The sequence below is a fragment of the Triplophysa rosa genome, linkage group LG23 (assembly GCF_024868665.1).
Source record: "Triplophysa rosa linkage group LG23, Trosa_1v2, whole genome shotgun sequence".
In the NCBI taxonomy this organism is placed as follows: domain Eukaryota; kingdom Metazoa; phylum Chordata; class Actinopteri; order Cypriniformes; family Nemacheilidae; genus Triplophysa; species Triplophysa rosa.
The window spans coordinates 17,387,516-17,405,234 of NC_079912.1; the positions used below are offsets into that span (position 1 = coordinate 17,387,516).

Below are 17,719 nucleotides of genomic sequence, written 5' to 3' on the forward strand. Positions count from 1 at the left end.
GTACAACAGACCCCCTAACATACCAAAAGCGTCCAGGGACATGACGTAATTAATATTCATGAGCGTCCAACTCTTAATTCGCCAACAGCGTGGCGCCTACTCGGCAACGTCTGCGCTTCAGCAAATCAGTACGTCCAACGTCATTAATATTCACAACCACGTCTTCTCGGCTAGGGCTGCAAATGAGAGGCGGGGCACGAATGGACCGATCTCTTCCCTCCCTTCCCGTCTTTTGTAGTCAAGGAAGAAAGATGGCGCCTACGCATGTACTGAGGTGCTGCCAGAGGGGTCTGGCATGGATACCGGTGATATTTATTGCCTTAGTGGTGTGCTGGTCTTATTACGCTTACGTGGTGCAGCTGTGTCTAAGTAAGTGCGATTTATTATGCATATCTGGGCGACACGTGCCAACCGGAAGTCAGTGAACTGGAACGTCAATGAATGATCTGTTTACACGAGCTGGCTAATTAACTTATTTTGACCGAAAACGAACACAAAATAAAAAGTTGTGTGGTTTTGGTGTCATTTTAGAGCACTGTATGGCCTGTGTAAGTTGGACACTGCTGACTACATTATTTGTATAGTTTACAGCTGATTCCGGTTCAGTATGCAAATAATGTGTTTACAGTTAACGTCAACGAGTTTTTGTTCCGTGAAAACCAATCAAATGTTTTCTTGACGTGCCCAGGGGTTCACCCTGTGTCCACTGTCATAATATACAGAAATAATATAGAACGTTATGACTATGTAAATGGCAAAATAGTCGTGATTAGATGACTTTATAGTCACTCCTGGTGTTTATGTACATGTGTGAACGGTGTTCATATGTCACACTTGCGTTTCCAAATAGCAATTGCCATGAATCATGTTTCTTATTTCTGTTCCTCAGTTACTATTACCAGCACTGGGGAAAAAAGTGAGTAAACTTCGAATTCCTAAATATTCTGCTAAACTTGACCGGTTGTGTTTGTGCTGACTGCGGGCTGTCTTGTCCTGAAAAGCCGCATTAGTAATCAAACAGTGACTGATTTATACTTGGGCTGGTTTCTCTGCAGGCTCTTGGCTTTAATGACTCTACTCTCTCTCTCTTCTCCATGCAGTCATCTACCTGGTTGTCTTTCACCTGTCGTTCATCATGTTTGTGTGGTCCTACTGGAAAACCATCTTCACGAGACCAGCCAACCCTTCCAAAGAGGTACAGAAAGTATTGTGTATTGCTCAATTCATGCACGTATTCTGTATTTATTTTTTGCTTTGTGGAATTATACATATTTGTGTGCATAACAGCTTTACCCATTATTGTTGTTTAAACAGAACAAGCTTTTCGTACACTGGTTTGTCACATAGGAAGCTTGAGTTTATGTATTGTTTGTCAGTTCTGTTTACCCAAAACTGAGAAGGAGCAGTATGAAAAGGAACAACGTCCAGAGACCCAGCAGGAGATCCTGAGGAGAGTCGCCAGCACTCTGCCGCTTTACACCCGCACAGGGGCTGGAGGTCAGAGACGCATTCAAACATCTGAGATAATTACCCATGAACCTGTTCTTCATCTTCTAAATTACCAGACGTTGGCACAGATTTAGTATAGCAGGTGTTAACACGGATTAACTTCAGTATATCTGCACAAATAAGGTCTTAAAAAGATCTTTATTAGCTAGTGGCAAGCTTTTGATAAAGCGACACTATCACTGATGGACTTGCCACTATCGAGTTATGGAGTGTCGTGCGTATAAACGTCTATTTGAAATATTGATAACACCTCACGAAAAATCTATGATGCACTCTTATGATGCTCTGCAGCTGTTTCCGCAGAATTTTACTCCACCTGCTTCTGATTTTCTGTCCACCCACTTTCATCTATAACTGTAATGCAATGTTATCCTGTGCTACAACGAATCTAATCTTGTGGGAGTGCAGATCACAGTTTTTATCGGTTCACGTTCATAAGTTGACTTTTTTGTCCTCTTTTAGCAATCCGTTACTGTGACCGCTGCCAAGTGATCAAACCAGACAGATGTCATCATTGTTCTGCATGTGACATGTAAGTTTCCCTCAGTTACGTGACACCTTATGATCAGTTTTGCGAATGTGTTTTCCCTAATGTTGGTTTAATTTTATTACATGATTTAAATTTGTCAACAGGTGTGTACTGAAGATGGATCATCATTGTCCGTGGTAAGTGAGATGTGTTGTATTGACATTAAGGTTTTGATTAGTTATAGAACACTGCGCTCACTTCTCTATTCCCCTTTTTCTTTCCACAGGGTGAATAACTGTGTGGGCTTCTCCAACTACAAGTTCTTCATCCTGTTCCTGACCTACTCCCTTATTTACTGCTTATTCATAGCAGCATCCGTCCTCCAATACTTCATAAAGTTCTGGACTGTGAGTAGATCTCTCAATAGTTTTATTCGAGTGTTTCCATCTACATAAACAAGTTCGCCGCCATTTTATGTTTAATATAAAGGTACATTTGGATGGACATGTGATCTAATATCGATCAGTGGTTTCCTGTCTGCATTTCCTCCGCTATATGACTCGCAGGTCATATATAGGTCTGTTCAATATCATTTTAACCATCATTTCCCATCAGTCTGCTTCCACTTGATCTTTCTGCTGCGCTCATCCTTCCGTTTGCACACACTCCCATTTCTACACTTGTTTTAATAGTGTCTTAAGTTTCACACAAAAGAAGATATTTTGAGAAATGTCTCTCTGTGGTTTGGTGCCTATACAGTGGAAGTCAAAGGGGGGGCAGTGTTTTTTGATTACCAGCATGCTTCAAAATATCTTTTTTTGTATTCTGCAGAATCATTTTGCAAACTAAACTCAATGTAGTAGTAACCTTGACATCACTGTATTTAGAGTCGCTGTTACATTAAAACACAGTCAATGTGAACTGCATTGTGTTGCCGTTACACTGCAGTGCCATGCTGCTCTTGCATGCGTTGTGAAACAGCCCTTTTAAGACATCTCGCCTCTGTTTGATAAGCTGCTGCTTCCTGCCGCGCTCTCTCTGTGTCTAACAGTCTGTCTCTGTTTGCACAAAGCTTTGCCGGAGGAAATCGGCAGAAAATTGTCCAAAGGTAATCCCTCACAGTGTTGTGTTCAATAAACATGTCAATGTCATGGTTACAGTCAAAACGTGGTTACAGTCACAATGTTCTCCTGTGACCCTGGTCCGGCACGTTACGGTCGCCCATGTCTTGCTTATTGTTGATCCTTGTCTCACAACCTTTTTCTCTCCCCCTTCTCTCAGACTTACCTGACAGAGTCTCAAGCCAAATTCCATGTCTTGTTTCTCTTTTTTGTGGCGGCCATGTTCTGCATCAGCATTCTTTCACTCTTCACTTACCACTTGTGGCTTGTGGGAAAAAACAGGTCCACCATAGGTAACACACCAGACCATACTCACCCCCTTTGTCCACGTGTAGGATTCATGTTTCTAGTAAAGCTAAAAGCTGAAGTGGTCATGCTTGTAGAACACTTGAACTGAGCTTGCTCACTGTTACCATAGCAACACTTGTGGACTTGCTGTGCTTAAAGCCGGGCTGACACTACGGGACTGTGAGACTACTTGAATTGCTATGGTGCTTACACTACACAACAAGGTTTCTTGTCATTCTTCATCTTGTTGTAGCAGCACGCACACTACACAACACAAAGCAGACAAAGTGTACTAACAACAAGACCTTGGTCGAGGAGCAGATGCGACCAACTGCGAAAACACCTCCCACATCGCGCTAACTTCTAGTTTGGTGGTGCGTTTACGCCATCCACTGGAATGGGGTGTGAAACATTAAAGTGTTATTAAAGGGTTTTCCATATTGTATTACACAGACTTGTTGCTTTAGGATAGTTTAAAATAGCTTAATGTCTGTTATACCAGCCATTTAACACGCTCTGTAGTGTTAATGAATATATGCCAGCAGTTTTTAATTCCTCCACGCAATAATTTGACGTAAACCTTCTGCGCTGTGATTGGCTGGATTACTTCCACAGTGTCACACAACGAGATCACTTGGCGATAATATCAAGCAGGTTCGAAAATATCGTAGCGTCTGGGATAGCTAGAGACAGGTCCGGATCACATTGTTGACCTTATACGTAACGAGCTTCCGCGACCGAAACGAGCACCGATTTGGTCGCGATCAAGGGGTTTTGTCGCAGACCTTGGAAATCTGTCCGCGATAGAAAAATCACATAGTGTGAGCTTGCCGTAAGGCGGATATTGTTCAGATTCGTGTTAGTGACCTGGGAATTTACATTTTCTTGTGTAGACCAAGTAATTTAGTCAAATTTTCTGCTTGTTTATCCATTGGCCCCTGGTAAACAGGATTTTGTCCACCTTAAAAGACAGACAACTCCTGTCATCAAAGATCAATTATTTCATGTTGTTTTCATAATTATGTTTATGCATTTTAACCAGTGTTGGTCAAGTTACTCTGAAAAAGTAATGAATTACTAGTTACTAATTACATATTCAATAGTGTAATTAGATTACAGTACAAATAACTCTCTCCAAAAAGTGTTTAATTACTTATTACCAATTACTTTCTATATCCTATATCAACCTTGATTATTTAAGTGATTCAAGGATAGACATGAAACAGCTCTTTTAATTCATTCAAATAAACAATATAAAACTACATATAGTATTATTAACTGACCATTGAAGTATTACAAATGTGAGAATTATCGATTAAAGCACAGATTTTAAAGTGCACTTTGAATTTTGATGTCAATTCCACTATTGCACACACATGTTACACACAGTATTTAGTTTAATTACATTAGAAGTAACTAGTTAAATTACAGAAAAATAGAGTAATCCCTTACTTTACTTTTTCAAGAGAAAAGTAATTAAATGACATTAACTAATAACTTAGTAACTAGTTACACCCAACACTGATTTTAACCCTCTTCTGGTTTGTTCTTTTATATTCAGAAGCGTTCAGAGCTCCTGTCTTCAGAAACGGCCCTGATAAAAATGGATTTTCCCTGGGCTTCAGCAAGAACATTGCTCAGGTGTTTGGAGACCAGAAAAAATACTGGCTACTTCCTGTCTTCACCAGGTGAGCTGATTGTCGAAAGTTATTATATTAGTGGTGCAAATATATCATATCAACTAAACTTATGCTCATATGTGTTTGAACAAACTCTTGATCTCATGTATTGGAATAACATCGCCACACCTCGTTCAACTAAGTTTTGTGTTATATGAACCTGTGATATTAGCCCAAATCAAACAATCCAATAGATGTATACATTCAAAAGCCATTTCTGGGATGATGAGAGTATCGTATTGATTTAGGGAATAGGCTCTTATAGAGTATACAACCACCTTGGGACTCGGAACAATTCTGGCACTTGGTTTTGAATGAGCAAACGTCACTCATATTTTATTCATGTAATGAGTCTTTTCTTTATCTTTTTGTGTCTGTTATAGTCAGGGAGACGGATTTTCTTTTCCCACACGGCTGGTGACTATTGATCCAGAGCAGCACACTGAATGTCTTCAGCCTATGGGGTTGGATAAAACGTGAGATATTTTCCACTTGTCACCTCCAGGGTGCTGTTTGCAAAACCAACTTCCATCCAAGTAAATTTAGGAATAGAAATAATACTAACGACTCTTTCTGTTTTTGCCCTTAGTGCTGTTGATGGATGCGTAGAGCAACCTGACCCTCCCAGCGAATCGCAAAACCACCTGCTCGCCAATGATTACCACAGTGAAGAAGATCACAAAGAGACAGAAGTTTTAAAGTCTGGTATGTGTCGTATTACCATGCGTTTCATTACAGCAGAGTGAACTTGAAAACATCTGAAAATGAACCTTCGTCCTGCTTTTCAGATGAAAGTGAGGCCGTTACTATCTCCATCGACAGCGAGTCATAGCCAGGTAAGATCGCTTTCCATATGCTCTGATTGGTGGTTTGACTTTGAGCTATGTGTAACCATGCTTATGTCACTTCCTTTTTAGGACTGAAGCTGGCGAAGGGTCCCGTGCCTTTGACTCCCAGTACTGGGGACTGTTGATGAGAATCACAGCCATCAAAGCTGATGCCTTAAACCTTTCTTGCTCGGAAACACTTTCGTTTGCCCATTGCTTAAAGGTGGTCTGTCTTTAACATCAAGTCTGTATAGTTGCTCTTAGTCTCCGATCATCTCTACCAGCGTCCCTCTTGCAACCAAGAGATTTGCACGCTCATCTTTTTGGCATATGTTTTTTGCACAGCATACGGTTTTGTTGCTCAGGCAACACAAACAGCACAGACCTACACGACATGCAGATTCCTCAACGGTGCATGTGAAGCTGTTTTCTAGAAAAACACAAGTGCTGAAACAACCTCTGTTTACGTTGGGGGCAGTACAAATACGGACATGATGACTTCTTTTGGATCTGCACCAAGTAAAAGGTCTGATGGCATCAAGATGGCTCATTTGCACTTTTAAATTCATAGTGTCTGCATTTTTTGGCATGTTTTCCCTTTTAACACTCCATTCAGTCTTCTTTTTTTATATTATAAATGCACCTTTTCACAAAGTGCAACAGTGTGTGACCAGGTGGAGGATGTCTACAAAAGACTGAAACTATCCTTGTTGTGTTTTCTTAAGCTGCTCCACTTGCGTGGTGACCTTATTTGTATTTTTCCTGTCTCGAGTGATTCTGGTGTGAAATGTTGGCCAGTTTACATATGCCAAATATAAGGGCTTAATACCAGAGCTCTGAGCTTCACAGAAGTGTTTACAAAATGTTAGGAATACCTCTCTGCTTCTGCAGTGTAGCCAGTGTCACATTGAAAACCAAATGAAATTTTGGTGTGAAGTCCTCTAATCTTTGTAAGTTCCTCCTGCAGTTACATAAGTGGCCAGCAGGAGGCCTTTATTATGCTAAAAATTCAGTGTCCTGGAGTCAGTGGTCTCGGGTATTGCATTACCAGATTGTACATCAATCTCATTTTTCAAAGTATTGTGTTTTGTACAGTTCTTTTTTCTAAACGTAAATGTTAATAGCTTTTCTTGGATTATTTAGATTCAGAATATAATTTTTTTAAACACGTTTTTGGCAAGCGGTAAGTGATATGGTCCTCTTTTTGTGCGTTTGTTTGTTGTACAGTAAATTATCATTGGTAAATATAGTCCAGCGTGGAACGCAGTGTTTAAAAATTGTGCCCGTCTGCCGTGACTTGTAGTGTGAGCTTAATTGGAAACCGATGTTTGGAAACCTGATGTTTATGTGTTACAAAGTGAACCGCAGCGATTGCTGCCTTATATGCTTTGTGTTGTGAAGTATCTAAAGAACTGACTTGACAAATCAAGAAAAGCAAATGTTGAGGTTCTAGAGAGCTTTATGAGGATGTGGAATGAGGAAAACAAGAAAACATAATTGCATTTCTAGAAAATCTTAGCATCTAAAATCTGACCTATGGTTTTTAAGTATGGCCAGATTTGGAATAGGTGCTTTTGTTGTTAAAGATATTTGTGACTGTTTGTGTTCTGAGAAATGTTGGTTATTGAATCCTCGTAGATTCATCTCTGTCAGGACACTCCTGCTGCTGCTAAAGATTGCAGCAAGTTCAAGATATTTCAATGTGAAATGGTATAGCTGTTTTTTGTGGTTTTAATGAATGCTCCTAGTGGTACAGAATGGTTTAAAGATATTTTTAGTTTATTTGTCTTTTGGAAAGTGTTCTTAAATGAATTATACAGCCTATACATTATACCGTATATATATATATATACAGATGTTTTGTTGATGCATCTTGAGTCTGTCTCGAAGCATGGCCCTGAACCCATTTTTAGTTTATTTACTTCAATTCATTACCTCTTTCATTACCTTTTATACTATAGGAGTAAACATGAAGCCATAATATAAAATAACCATTGCTGTCCTTTTTATTATTTTCATATTTCTGTTACACACACACACACACACACACGCAAACAAAGCCCTGTGTTTTACAGCATGTCAAGTACAATAAAGTATGATATACTTGATGTGCAAGTCTGGAGGTTATAGATTTGTTTTTAATGACATCTTTTAAAATATGTTACAGATAAAGTAAACAGAATTGCATATTTTATCATTTAAACATTGATATTTTGTGAATGAGGCACATGCTTCTATGTAAGAAGTAACAATAAATGTTATTTTATAGCAAACTGTTTGTCTGAATTTATACTGGATGTGTATGTACTTGTTTCAAGGGCTGTTTTTTCCCCTGAACTCTGCCCAGCACATTAGCACTGAGGACGTTCAACTCTTGCATGTCACAAGTACAGTCCTCACTCACACTCCTCTTTTTGGTTAATCAATCTTTCTTTGTAAAAGTGTATATGGTTATTGTCAGTCTTTTGTGAACTTTGAACATTTTAAGCTTGTAACCCTTCCAGTGACACAGCGACTAATTTAACGTTTCTTAAAGGAATAATACTGCATTATTAGGAGGATCTATCGACAGAAATACAATATAATATACAAAACTATTTTTTCAGAGGTGTATAAAGACCTTACGTAATGAACCATTAAGTTTATAATACCTTAGAATAAGCTATTTATATCTACATACAGAGCGGGCCTACACACAAGTTCGCACACTCTCTCATTTTGCACCACATATCTGTGTGATGAATGGAGCAAAAGTGATTTGTGCACTTGCAGAGGTCAGACCAGCTAGTTTTGACGCCCAGCAGGTGGCGCCCTAACGCGCAAGAGATGGAAAAGTCCGCGAGAATCAACCCGAGCTGCTTTTGTTCTGGATCACTAATCGTCATAGAATACATTGGTTTAGTGTAAATAAGTATGCTGGTCAGCTACATTGACAATCCCTTACGAAAATTAAACATGGTTTTACTACAGTGAGAAAAAAAACATGGTTAGTGTAGTAAAACCATGGCTACAACAAAATAACCATATGGTTTTGAAAACTGATTGATTGAATCATTTATATTTCATAGTTTATATTTTCATTTAATTTTTTTACTCACTAGATGACCAAGGTATGACAGACAGCCGTCATACCACGCCATATTGATGCAAGGCGTATAGGAGAATTTATGTGCACAGTGAAGATAACCCTGTAGTGTATGTATGGTTTGTCTGGTTGTTTGACGAGAAAGTGATGAAATGTTGTTGGATTGAATGCGTTAAGAATCGGAACGCGCGGAACTGAGGAATAAAAAGACAAGTTTCTTAATTGTTTACTTTCGATATTAAATTGAAAAACGACCGATCGAACGATACGGATCATTCCTCTTGAAACAATTGGGACTCAGGTAACAGTGCTCATTGCTCATCTAAATAAAACAAATATAAAACAAACGTGAAATGGTTTTACACACCTGCGAAGACACACCCTGACCTGTCATTTTGTTATAAAGTTAGGCAGAAGAAAATACAAGGAATAGCTTAATATGACGGTGTCATTTAATATGAGACGATTGAATAGCAAACTTATCAGAGCAGGCGCTAGCTACCTTTTGTGAAATAAGAATGGCTATACCTAATTCAGAAACACTGATCCATTACGAATTCTTTTTTTTATATAAAAGAGTAAAACCATATTTTGTAGCACTATTGGCAAAACCATGGTTTTACTACAGCAATTGGTTTAACTATGGTTTTTGAAAATCAGTTATTTTGTGGTAACCATGGTCTTACTACAGTAACCATATTTTCTAGTTTTAACTGTAAGAAAAACGTGTTTTTTGTTTGTTTAACTGTAGTAAAACCATGTTTAATTTTCGTAAGGGATTGTCAATGTAGCTGACCAGCATACTTATTTACACAAAACCAATGTATTCTATGACGATTAGTGATCCAGAACAAAAGCAGCTCGGGTTGATTCTCGCGGACTTTTCCATCTCTTGCGCGTTAGGGCGCCACCTGCTGGGCGTCAAAACTAGCTGGTCTGACCTCTGCAAGTGCACAAATCACTTTTGCTCCATACATCACACAGATATGTGGTGCAAAATGAGAGAGTGTGCGAACTTGTGTCAGAGACTCGCAGCAGCAGATTCAAGCAGTTGTAGTTATGTTCTTGTGTTTGTGTTAGAAAGATGTCCACGAATAAAACCTTTAATTTGTGAGAAAATATTTGACAAGCATTCAACTCTCACTGCATGAATTCACATAAACTGGTCTGTGAACGCTTGCTTTTGGTGCAGGTGTGTGAATGTGTTTTGCACCATATTTACTGCAGCAATCGTAGCAAAAGATGTGAGTGCACGAGTATCTTAGTTTGTGATTTGTAGAACTGGATTTGTGCACTTGCACTGAAGGATTCAAGAAGGCGTAACTGTTGTGTTGTGTTTGCGGGAGAGAAAAAAAATCTACAAGTTTGCAACTTCAAATTTTGACTTCAAATTTCACATGTGTGGCCGACCTCTACAACTACAAGTTCCACTCTCACAGGCGCTCAGTTGTTTTGCACCAAAAATACCTTCATAGTATCTCCATAAATATCTGTGAGTACATATCTGCTAAAAGCCTTAGTCCTAACGTGTCTCTGCTGTAAATTCTTTATAATATTAACGCAGGTCCTAGATCCTGCCTGACTTTTATCCTTCTTTTTAAACTTAAAATCCGCAAACCTTTTATTTTATGTAATACATAAGTCATAGCTCTTTCTACAGTCTTTCTAATGCCCGCAAAATCTCTTCCCTGCGTCAACATGAGAACGACATCTTTTTGTACTGTGGTGGCCACCGTCGTGTTTGGACTGAGCGATTCGTGGCAAATCTATAATACAACGCTAGTGGCCGCTGTTAAAAAAGAACTGCGCCTTTAAGGAATATCCATTCTAAGACATACAGAGAAATGTAAATGCTAGAAACCACTTGACTTTTAATTGGCAAAGCCCATTACATAACTGAATGTATCCCAGATGATTTATAACCATATTACTGATACGTTGTAGTGTTATCTAACTGGGCCGGATGAGACTGATCAGAGATATGAGACATTACACTTTGGAAGCTTTATAAGCAGCAAAATTATACATTAATTATTTCCTTTGGAATGAATTAATTCCTTTTTAAGGATGTTGGTGCCTAAAATTAACTTGCGGAGCTCTTATAATAATATTAATCAGATTTGAACTGACAAAACAAATGAACAAAATAGGATTATTAACTTTAATTACAGTCTTTGATGACTTTAGATTAGAGGACTTTTATAGTATTTTTGTAGTCTTGCTAAATTTACGTCATAATTTGTATGCAAGTTAATGGAAACCATATCATTTTGACACAAATTTTCCACGTAATTCTACTTACAAATTTTCTAATATAAATATAACATCATCTAACAGTGTAAAAAGCGTTTAGAGTTTTTGTTGTTGTCTTTTCTCATTATATTCCGTTAATTTCATATCATTAAGTTATAGGGTGTTATTGTAGAATCTATAGCGATGTGTATGTTACATAAATTACGCTTAATAATAAAACGTAAAAGTGCGTACCCACTGCTTGTTATTTTCCCCGCATAATTTTATTTTCGTTTTACGTTGAGCTGTGTGCCTTCTAAACTCCCGAAAGTCTTCTGTGAGTGTGACTCTATTGCGCAAGCGCAGTGCGGCCGGGTCTGTTACTGTGTACCCCAGTGAATGGGCGGCCCTTTAACAAGTGCTGAATCAAAGGCATTCCACTACACAGACCACTTTATTGCCGCACAGTTTACAATACACCAGTTTAGTTTCTCTTCATGACTGCTGGTGAGGGCAGCGAGCTCTCCGGGGATTTTAGTTTGCTCCGAGTCTTTTAGTAAATAAACAAGCATTATGAAGATGGACGGGACCAATCACACTCTGTTTGATCCGAGATGCAGGGAACAAGCTCCTTTGGCAATCGATGTTCTTATGCGTAAGTACCTTTTTTGTTACTTTACCCAAACGCTGCTACATAATGTTTATTTTCCTAAGTCACGTGTGTTTAGTTTTAGAATTAAAATTATATTTAAAATATCCTATACATTTATATTTTTAATTTATTATAAAATATTGATAACTGCGGTTTCCCTAAAATAGTTTGTTACTGTAGTTAACTACAGTTATGATAAAGAAGATACAGTTATAATAAAGACAGTGATCAAGGAAAGAAATTAAATTTCTTGGAAAAGGGATCAAAGTTCTTATACTGTTTAGAAATGATGGTAGTTGCTACAGTAGTTTGATAGGAACTATGTTTTCCATGCGCACATTCTGTAAGAGTAAAATGTCCCTGTATAGTCTGCACAATGATCTAGCTACTACAGTCACAAGTGTCACAATACTGCATGGTCGTCTTTCACACTGGATATAATAAAGATTTTAATCTAGATTAAAGGGCTAAATAGAAATATATATATATATATATATATATTAAACATATGATAATATGAAAGAACTTATGTACATTAGCTGTCTCATAAAGAAAACTTGTACAAGTTATCAGCCTCATTTAAGTGCATTGATTTGATTTGCTTACTTAGTCATCGCTGATAAGAGATGATTATATTGTAGTTACAGCGGTCAGTGCACCTTGACCTGAGCTTGACACACTAAAGAAATGGAAATAATCGGAATCACTTCCGAATCATTTCCAAGTGTCTGCCTCCTGAATCTGTTGTACTAAATGTCAAATTTATTTATCCTAAAATTCTCCTCAACTATTTGCCGTAAACAATATCTTTACATTTTAAACCCCAGCTTGAGTAGGTTTCTAATGTCAAATAATGACAGGCTTCCTCAACTGAGGAGTGATTATGATGTCAAGTGTTTCTGATCTTCAGAGTTGGACATATTTGGTATAGTTCTCTACTCTGTCCTGACCTTCATGGCCACGGTGTCCATGCTGATCTTCATTGAAGAATGCATCTATATCTATAAGAAAGTGCCTCCAAATAAAAAAACTGTAATCATCTGGGTAACTGGAGCGGCACCGGTGAGCATTGTTACATTTTTATATTTTCTATTTAGTCTATCTGTTTATATACATTTTGTATATGCATCGATCATTCATTTGTCCTATTTATCATTGCACAAGACTATTACCTGGCTCCCGGTATTTTAAAAATTAATAAAAAAAAAATAATATTAAAAAAGGAATTCATCAGTCCTAATTAGAGCTGATTTTATTTAATTTCTCATTTTTTCTATCTTAATGTATATTTGCACTATGTTTGCACCATGTGTACACTTTCTTCTGCACTAAGCTCCTGTCGCCAAGTCAAATTCCTTGTGTGTGTAAACATACTTGGCAATAAACCTCCTTCTGATTCTGATTCTTCTGATTGATAATGAGACATTATGTTTTTCTTCTTTTAGGTCATTGGCACTATGTCTTGTTTGGGCATGTGGATTCCAAAGGCCACGATGTTCTGCGACATGACGTCAGCCACGTGAGTTTACTGTTAATGGAACAAAGCTGTCAATGAATTAAACATTTTAATCAAATTAATTAGGCCTTTTATATTGTACTCATTAATCATAATATTTGCATATGCCAATACATTGAACATTAATCATTGAACTCAAGGGGATAGTTCACCCAAAAATAAAAATTCTCTCATCATTTATTTACCATCATGTCCTTCACCTGTATATGATTTTTTTCTTCTGTGAAACACAAAAGATATTTTGAGAAATGTCTTAGTGGTTTTGTGTCCATACAATGAAAGTCAATGGGGGCCAATGTTGTTTGGTTAACAACGTTATTAAAAATATATTTTGTGTTCTGCAGAAGAAAACGTCATACAGGTTTGGAATGACATGGGAGTGAGTAAAGAATTTTCATTTTTGGGTGAACAATTCCTTAAAGCTATTGAGTAGTGTACAGTCCTCAGCACTTTATTTTCAATACAGATCTTATGGCAAACTCTTATGAGGCGGCTAATTCATATACAATTGTACAAAACTTCTTTGTGCACTTTAGTAGAATCTTAAGGTTAGGGATCATGCTTCATTGCCACTTTTCAACAGTTGCACGTTTTTATGTTGTTGTATGATTTACATAATTCAATAAAATTTCAAATTGAATTCATACAATATACATTTTCTGTGATATCAGGTTGGTTTGTCAGTTTTCTCAAGGTGCTCAAGTCTTACATTTCATTGCACTGTTTGTTTGGTCAAAGTTGTGGTCAAAGTACACATGCTTTCGGAAGCATGAAGGCTTTCAGAGTTCCACTTTAATGGTCTGATTATTTTCCCAAACATGAGATATCTGCCTCCACTCCCACACAGACACAGAAGAGAAAAGGGTCCACTGTAGACAGCTAAGAATTGTGCCAAGACAAAAAAACATATTTTGGTTATAAATAAGGGACTGTGTGAACAAGAAACAAGTAACAGATCAATGACATTTCTCATTTTATTTGGCAGATATTTTGCAATTGTGATCTTCAAGTTCCTGATTCTCATGATTGAAGAGGTCGGAGGGGATGAATCGTTTCTGAGGCGCTCTGAGAAAAAAACATTGAAGATCAGCACAGGACCCTGCTGCTGTTGCTGCCTGTGCTTGCCAAACGCTTCCATCACACCGTAAGAGTCCTTATTTAAATGGGCACAGACCCAGCATTTACATAGAACGCCATTTACTGTACATAATATCAGCACAAAGCTAGAGTGTTGTGAATGTTGCTTATTGGCAGAAGACTTGGCAGAAGACCACCAAGTGTGATTCTGATCCCGACTTTTTATTTGAGAAAAGTAATAAGCCAAATAAATCATGCCTGTATCGTAATGCATCAAAAAATATATGCCTAGTAATAACTGGTAAGATTTTGCACCTGTATTTTACTTCAGTTGTGTCAGTGGTGCATTAGTTGTCCATATCTGTAACTGGTCAGTCCAAATGCACCTCTGGCCATTCAACTCTTCAGCAAACATGAGATTTAGATTATGCTACGACATAACCTGAAAAAAGGCCCCTCAGGGCCATTGCACCCTTTGGGAATCTGGATAAAAGGAGCCGTTTTTGCGCCTCCAAGAACCGTTGGCTTATAATCAGTGTTATGTAAGACTTTCATTATCAAACTCAGCCGTTTTAAAGAGTCGAATTAAATCTTTCTTGACCTAATGCAATCTGTGGGTGTGATTATGTGAATAGAATGTTAACATCCATTTATTCTGTACATGTCTTGTGCGTGCCATCTCGGGCCAGGGCAGGGAAACACATTGTACAGGTGGCCTATCACATTTAATTTTGCTATCTGTGTGTTGCTTTTTAGGCGAAATCTGTTCATGTTGAAATTGGGGTCCTTCCAGTTTGCTCTGTTAAAACTGGCCTTGACCATCCTTTCCGTTGTGCTATGGACAAATGGCAACTTCGATCCAGCTGATGTAAGTATGAATTTATTTAAAAGTTTGCCTCTTTTTTTTTCAAAACTAGAATTGTGAATTATACCTTTTCTCTTGTCTGCAGGTGGCTATGAACGGTGGAGCCATATGGATAAACTCATTTATCGGATTTCTCACTATTACAGCACTGTGGCCTGTTTCTATCATTTATATCCACTTGAAAGAGTCATTACGTGTCCTTAAAATCGTCCCTAAATATGCCATGTATCAGGTATGTTTGTGATTTTACTTCTTCTTTTATGTTTTACTTCATACCACTTGTCCTAAGGAAATACCTTAAATCGATATCATTGATGATTCAGTGATTATATTTGCCCACAGATGGTGCTGATTCTCAGTCAGTTGCAGACGGCCATCATCAACATACTGGCAATGAACGGCACTATTGCCTGCGCGCCACCCTATACTTCCCAGGCCCGTGGATACTGTGAGTATCTTTGGATTGCTAGATGAAGGAATTGGGTGGTGGAAGTCCAATTACTGGATCTTGTTTTATTTGCAAAATATTGCAAACCGTAACATTTTATAATACAACTAAATCTTATCAACTTTTCTGACTCTTTGACATTGCCTTCACTTTGTTTTGGCAGTAATGAGTCAACAACTGTTGATCGTGGAGATGTTCATCATCACGTTAGTGACCCGCCTTTTATACAGACGTCAGTACGACCCATTACCAGAAGAGGATGGTGAGGAGGGGATAAAGAAAACCTTAACCTCAAAAAATGCTGTGGAGAATGCATGAGAAGAACAGACTGTTGAGTGTGTGAATGTGTGTTTTCTTTATATGGATGTGTGTTGTTGTATCTGTGCCAAACTTATTTGTATTGACGTTACTGTACGTAAGTGGATTACAGAATGAATTTTATTGTAAAGTCAGAGACTTCTTAAAGCAGAAATGATCAATTTTGTATAAAACGCACTACAACATCCCAGCAGAATGACAAGAATTTTAGTTGAAAGGACAACAAAGCCTTGATAAATCCTGACTCATGGTTCTGATAAACTGAGATAATGTCATGTATATGGCTTAATGATATAGGCATAATGACTTTTGGAATTGTTAAAAGGTCAGATAGGATTTATTTGTGTTATTTTGTATGTATATTGTCCATTTTTTCCAACAATGATGTAAGAGGCAACACAATAGATTACTTATTTTCATGCTTACGCTAAAATATCTTGTTTTATTGCTTCTATGCCAGCTAGATTAAACTAAACTCTTTTTGGACTGGCACACATTTTTCTTCAGGACTTTTTGACTTTCCGCAATACACTGATGGGGTTGTTTTGGAAATGGGGTGAGCATAAACATTCCCAGACACAGGAAATTTAACATGGAAAATGTCGTAACTACACACAGGTGGAATGATTATGTGTCTTGGCCTTGGCAAAGAGAGTCAGTTACATAAGGTGTTTAGAATGTGCATGAAAGATGCATTGAATTATTTTCCGTTTGATTGGTGAAATGGCAACATTTTTCAATTTGACATAGCGTGGTGATGAACAGATTTGAAAAATATTCAATAGTGGGCTAAGGTGTTGTTTCGCCTTTTGTTTAAATGTTTTATTTAAGGTGCATTACATTTGTTGGGTATTTCATGCATGTTGCATGTTGAAGCTCAGCTTTGAGAAGGTCCAGGAGAATGACTACATAAGATCACCACAGAAGAGAACCAACAAATATTAATAACTGGTAAAAAAGGAGAATTGTAGGCAATGTATCCTTTATTTCCTATATGAGTTTTTGGTACAGTATATCCATAACATCACCAAATGACAATGCTGTCAAACATCTGGAATCAACTATTAAAAATTTGCACACGAGGTCTTTGTTGTGCCTCTTTTCTTTTGTCTGTGAGGCTGCGTCAAGTTACAGGTGTGTATTGTGTGCACAACACCATAGGCTAATTTAACCCTCTGGGACTCTGCGTATAGGGGTCACACTTGGCTCTATCATGGTCAAAACTGCACAGTGGCTATTAACATCCTTAGTTTTTTTAAAAAATTCACATTGAAAATGTGTAGTGGCATGTGTAATGGAGTAACCACTAGGTTCCAGTATAGCCCTCTATAGAGTAGTTTGTGAATGACCTAGCTGTTCAGATATGAATTAGGATTTGTGTATTTCAATGTACATTTAGACAATCTCAAAGATGTTTTTTTCAACTTTTAGATATATTTGGTTTGATAAGTACCAAGTTTTGCATTATGATTACGGTCAAACATTAAAATTTTGTTATGAAGGGATCACATGGAAAGCCTTTTTGTTACTTATAGTATATGATAATTAAGATATCTAACAAAATAAGGAATGGATAGTGATAAATCAAAAACTTTATACAAACATTTTGCAATTAATTGTTATTTCATGGAAT

At 37.6% G+C, this 17,719-nt stretch overlaps 2 protein-coding genes across 3 annotated transcripts; both read left to right on the top strand.

Annotated features, from left to right (window-relative positions):
* Positions 1 to 130: 130 nt before the first annotated feature.
* Positions 131 to 8,166, top strand: zdhhc20b (zinc finger DHHC-type palmitoyltransferase 20b). Of its 2 annotated transcripts, XM_057323165.1 has the most exons (14): positions 131 to 369; positions 890 to 916; positions 1,101 to 1,195; positions 1,377 to 1,497; positions 1,972 to 2,041; positions 2,143 to 2,175; positions 2,265 to 2,385; positions 3,051 to 3,086; positions 3,260 to 3,392; positions 4,949 to 5,075; positions 5,450 to 5,542; positions 5,656 to 5,771; positions 5,855 to 5,902; positions 5,984 to 8,166. In XM_057323165.1, the coding sequence occupies exons 1-13, from the start codon at positions 183 to 185 to the stop codon at positions 5,896 to 5,898; spliced, it is 1,203 nt and encodes a 400-aa protein (XP_057179148.1). In that variant the 5' UTR covers positions 131 to 182; the 3' UTR covers positions 5,899 to 5,902; positions 5,984 to 8,166. The 2 variants fall into 2 exon arrangements, with proteins under 2 accessions (XP_057179148.1, XP_057179149.1); XM_057323166.1 differs by lacking the exon at positions 3,051 to 3,086 and having other exon boundaries at positions 132 to 369.
* Positions 8,167 to 11,676: 3,510 nt separating this feature from the next.
* slc51a (solute carrier family 51 subunit alpha) lies at positions 11,677 to 17,156 on the top strand. Its single transcript, XM_057322995.1, has 8 exons — positions 11,677 to 11,865; positions 12,773 to 12,924; positions 13,308 to 13,381; positions 14,364 to 14,522; positions 15,212 to 15,323; positions 15,406 to 15,552; positions 15,663 to 15,768; positions 15,932 to 17,156. Exons 1-8 carry the CDS (start codon positions 11,784 to 11,786, stop codon positions 16,084 to 16,086), a joined length of 987 nt encoding a protein of 328 aa, XP_057178978.1. The 5' UTR covers positions 11,677 to 11,783; the 3' UTR covers positions 16,087 to 17,156.
* The last annotated feature ends 563 nt before the right edge of the window (positions 17,157 to 17,719 follow it).

Coding starts and splice junctions, on each gene's coding strand:
- zdhhc20b (XM_057323165.1), top strand. CDS start 183: ATGAGAGGCGGGGCACGAATGGACCGATCTCTTCCCTCCCTTCCCGTC. Junction 3,393..4,948: donor AAAAAACAGGTCCACCATAG/GTAACACACCAG, acceptor TTTTATATTCAG/AAGCGTTCAGAGCTCCTGTC. Junction 5,772..5,854: donor GACAGAAGTTTTAAAGTCTG/GTATGTGTCGTA, acceptor CCTGCTTTTCAG/ATGAAAGTGAGGCCGTTACT.
- slc51a (XM_057322995.1), top strand. CDS start 11,784: ATGAAGATGGACGGGACCAATCACACTCTGTTTGATCCGAGATGCAGG. Junction 12,925..13,307: donor GGGTAACTGGAGCGGCACCG/GTGAGCATTGTT, acceptor TTCTTCTTTTAG/GTCATTGGCACTATGTCTTG. Junction 14,523..15,211: donor CCAAACGCTTCCATCACACC/GTAAGAGTCCTT, acceptor GTTGCTTTTTAG/GCGAAATCTGTTCATGTTGA.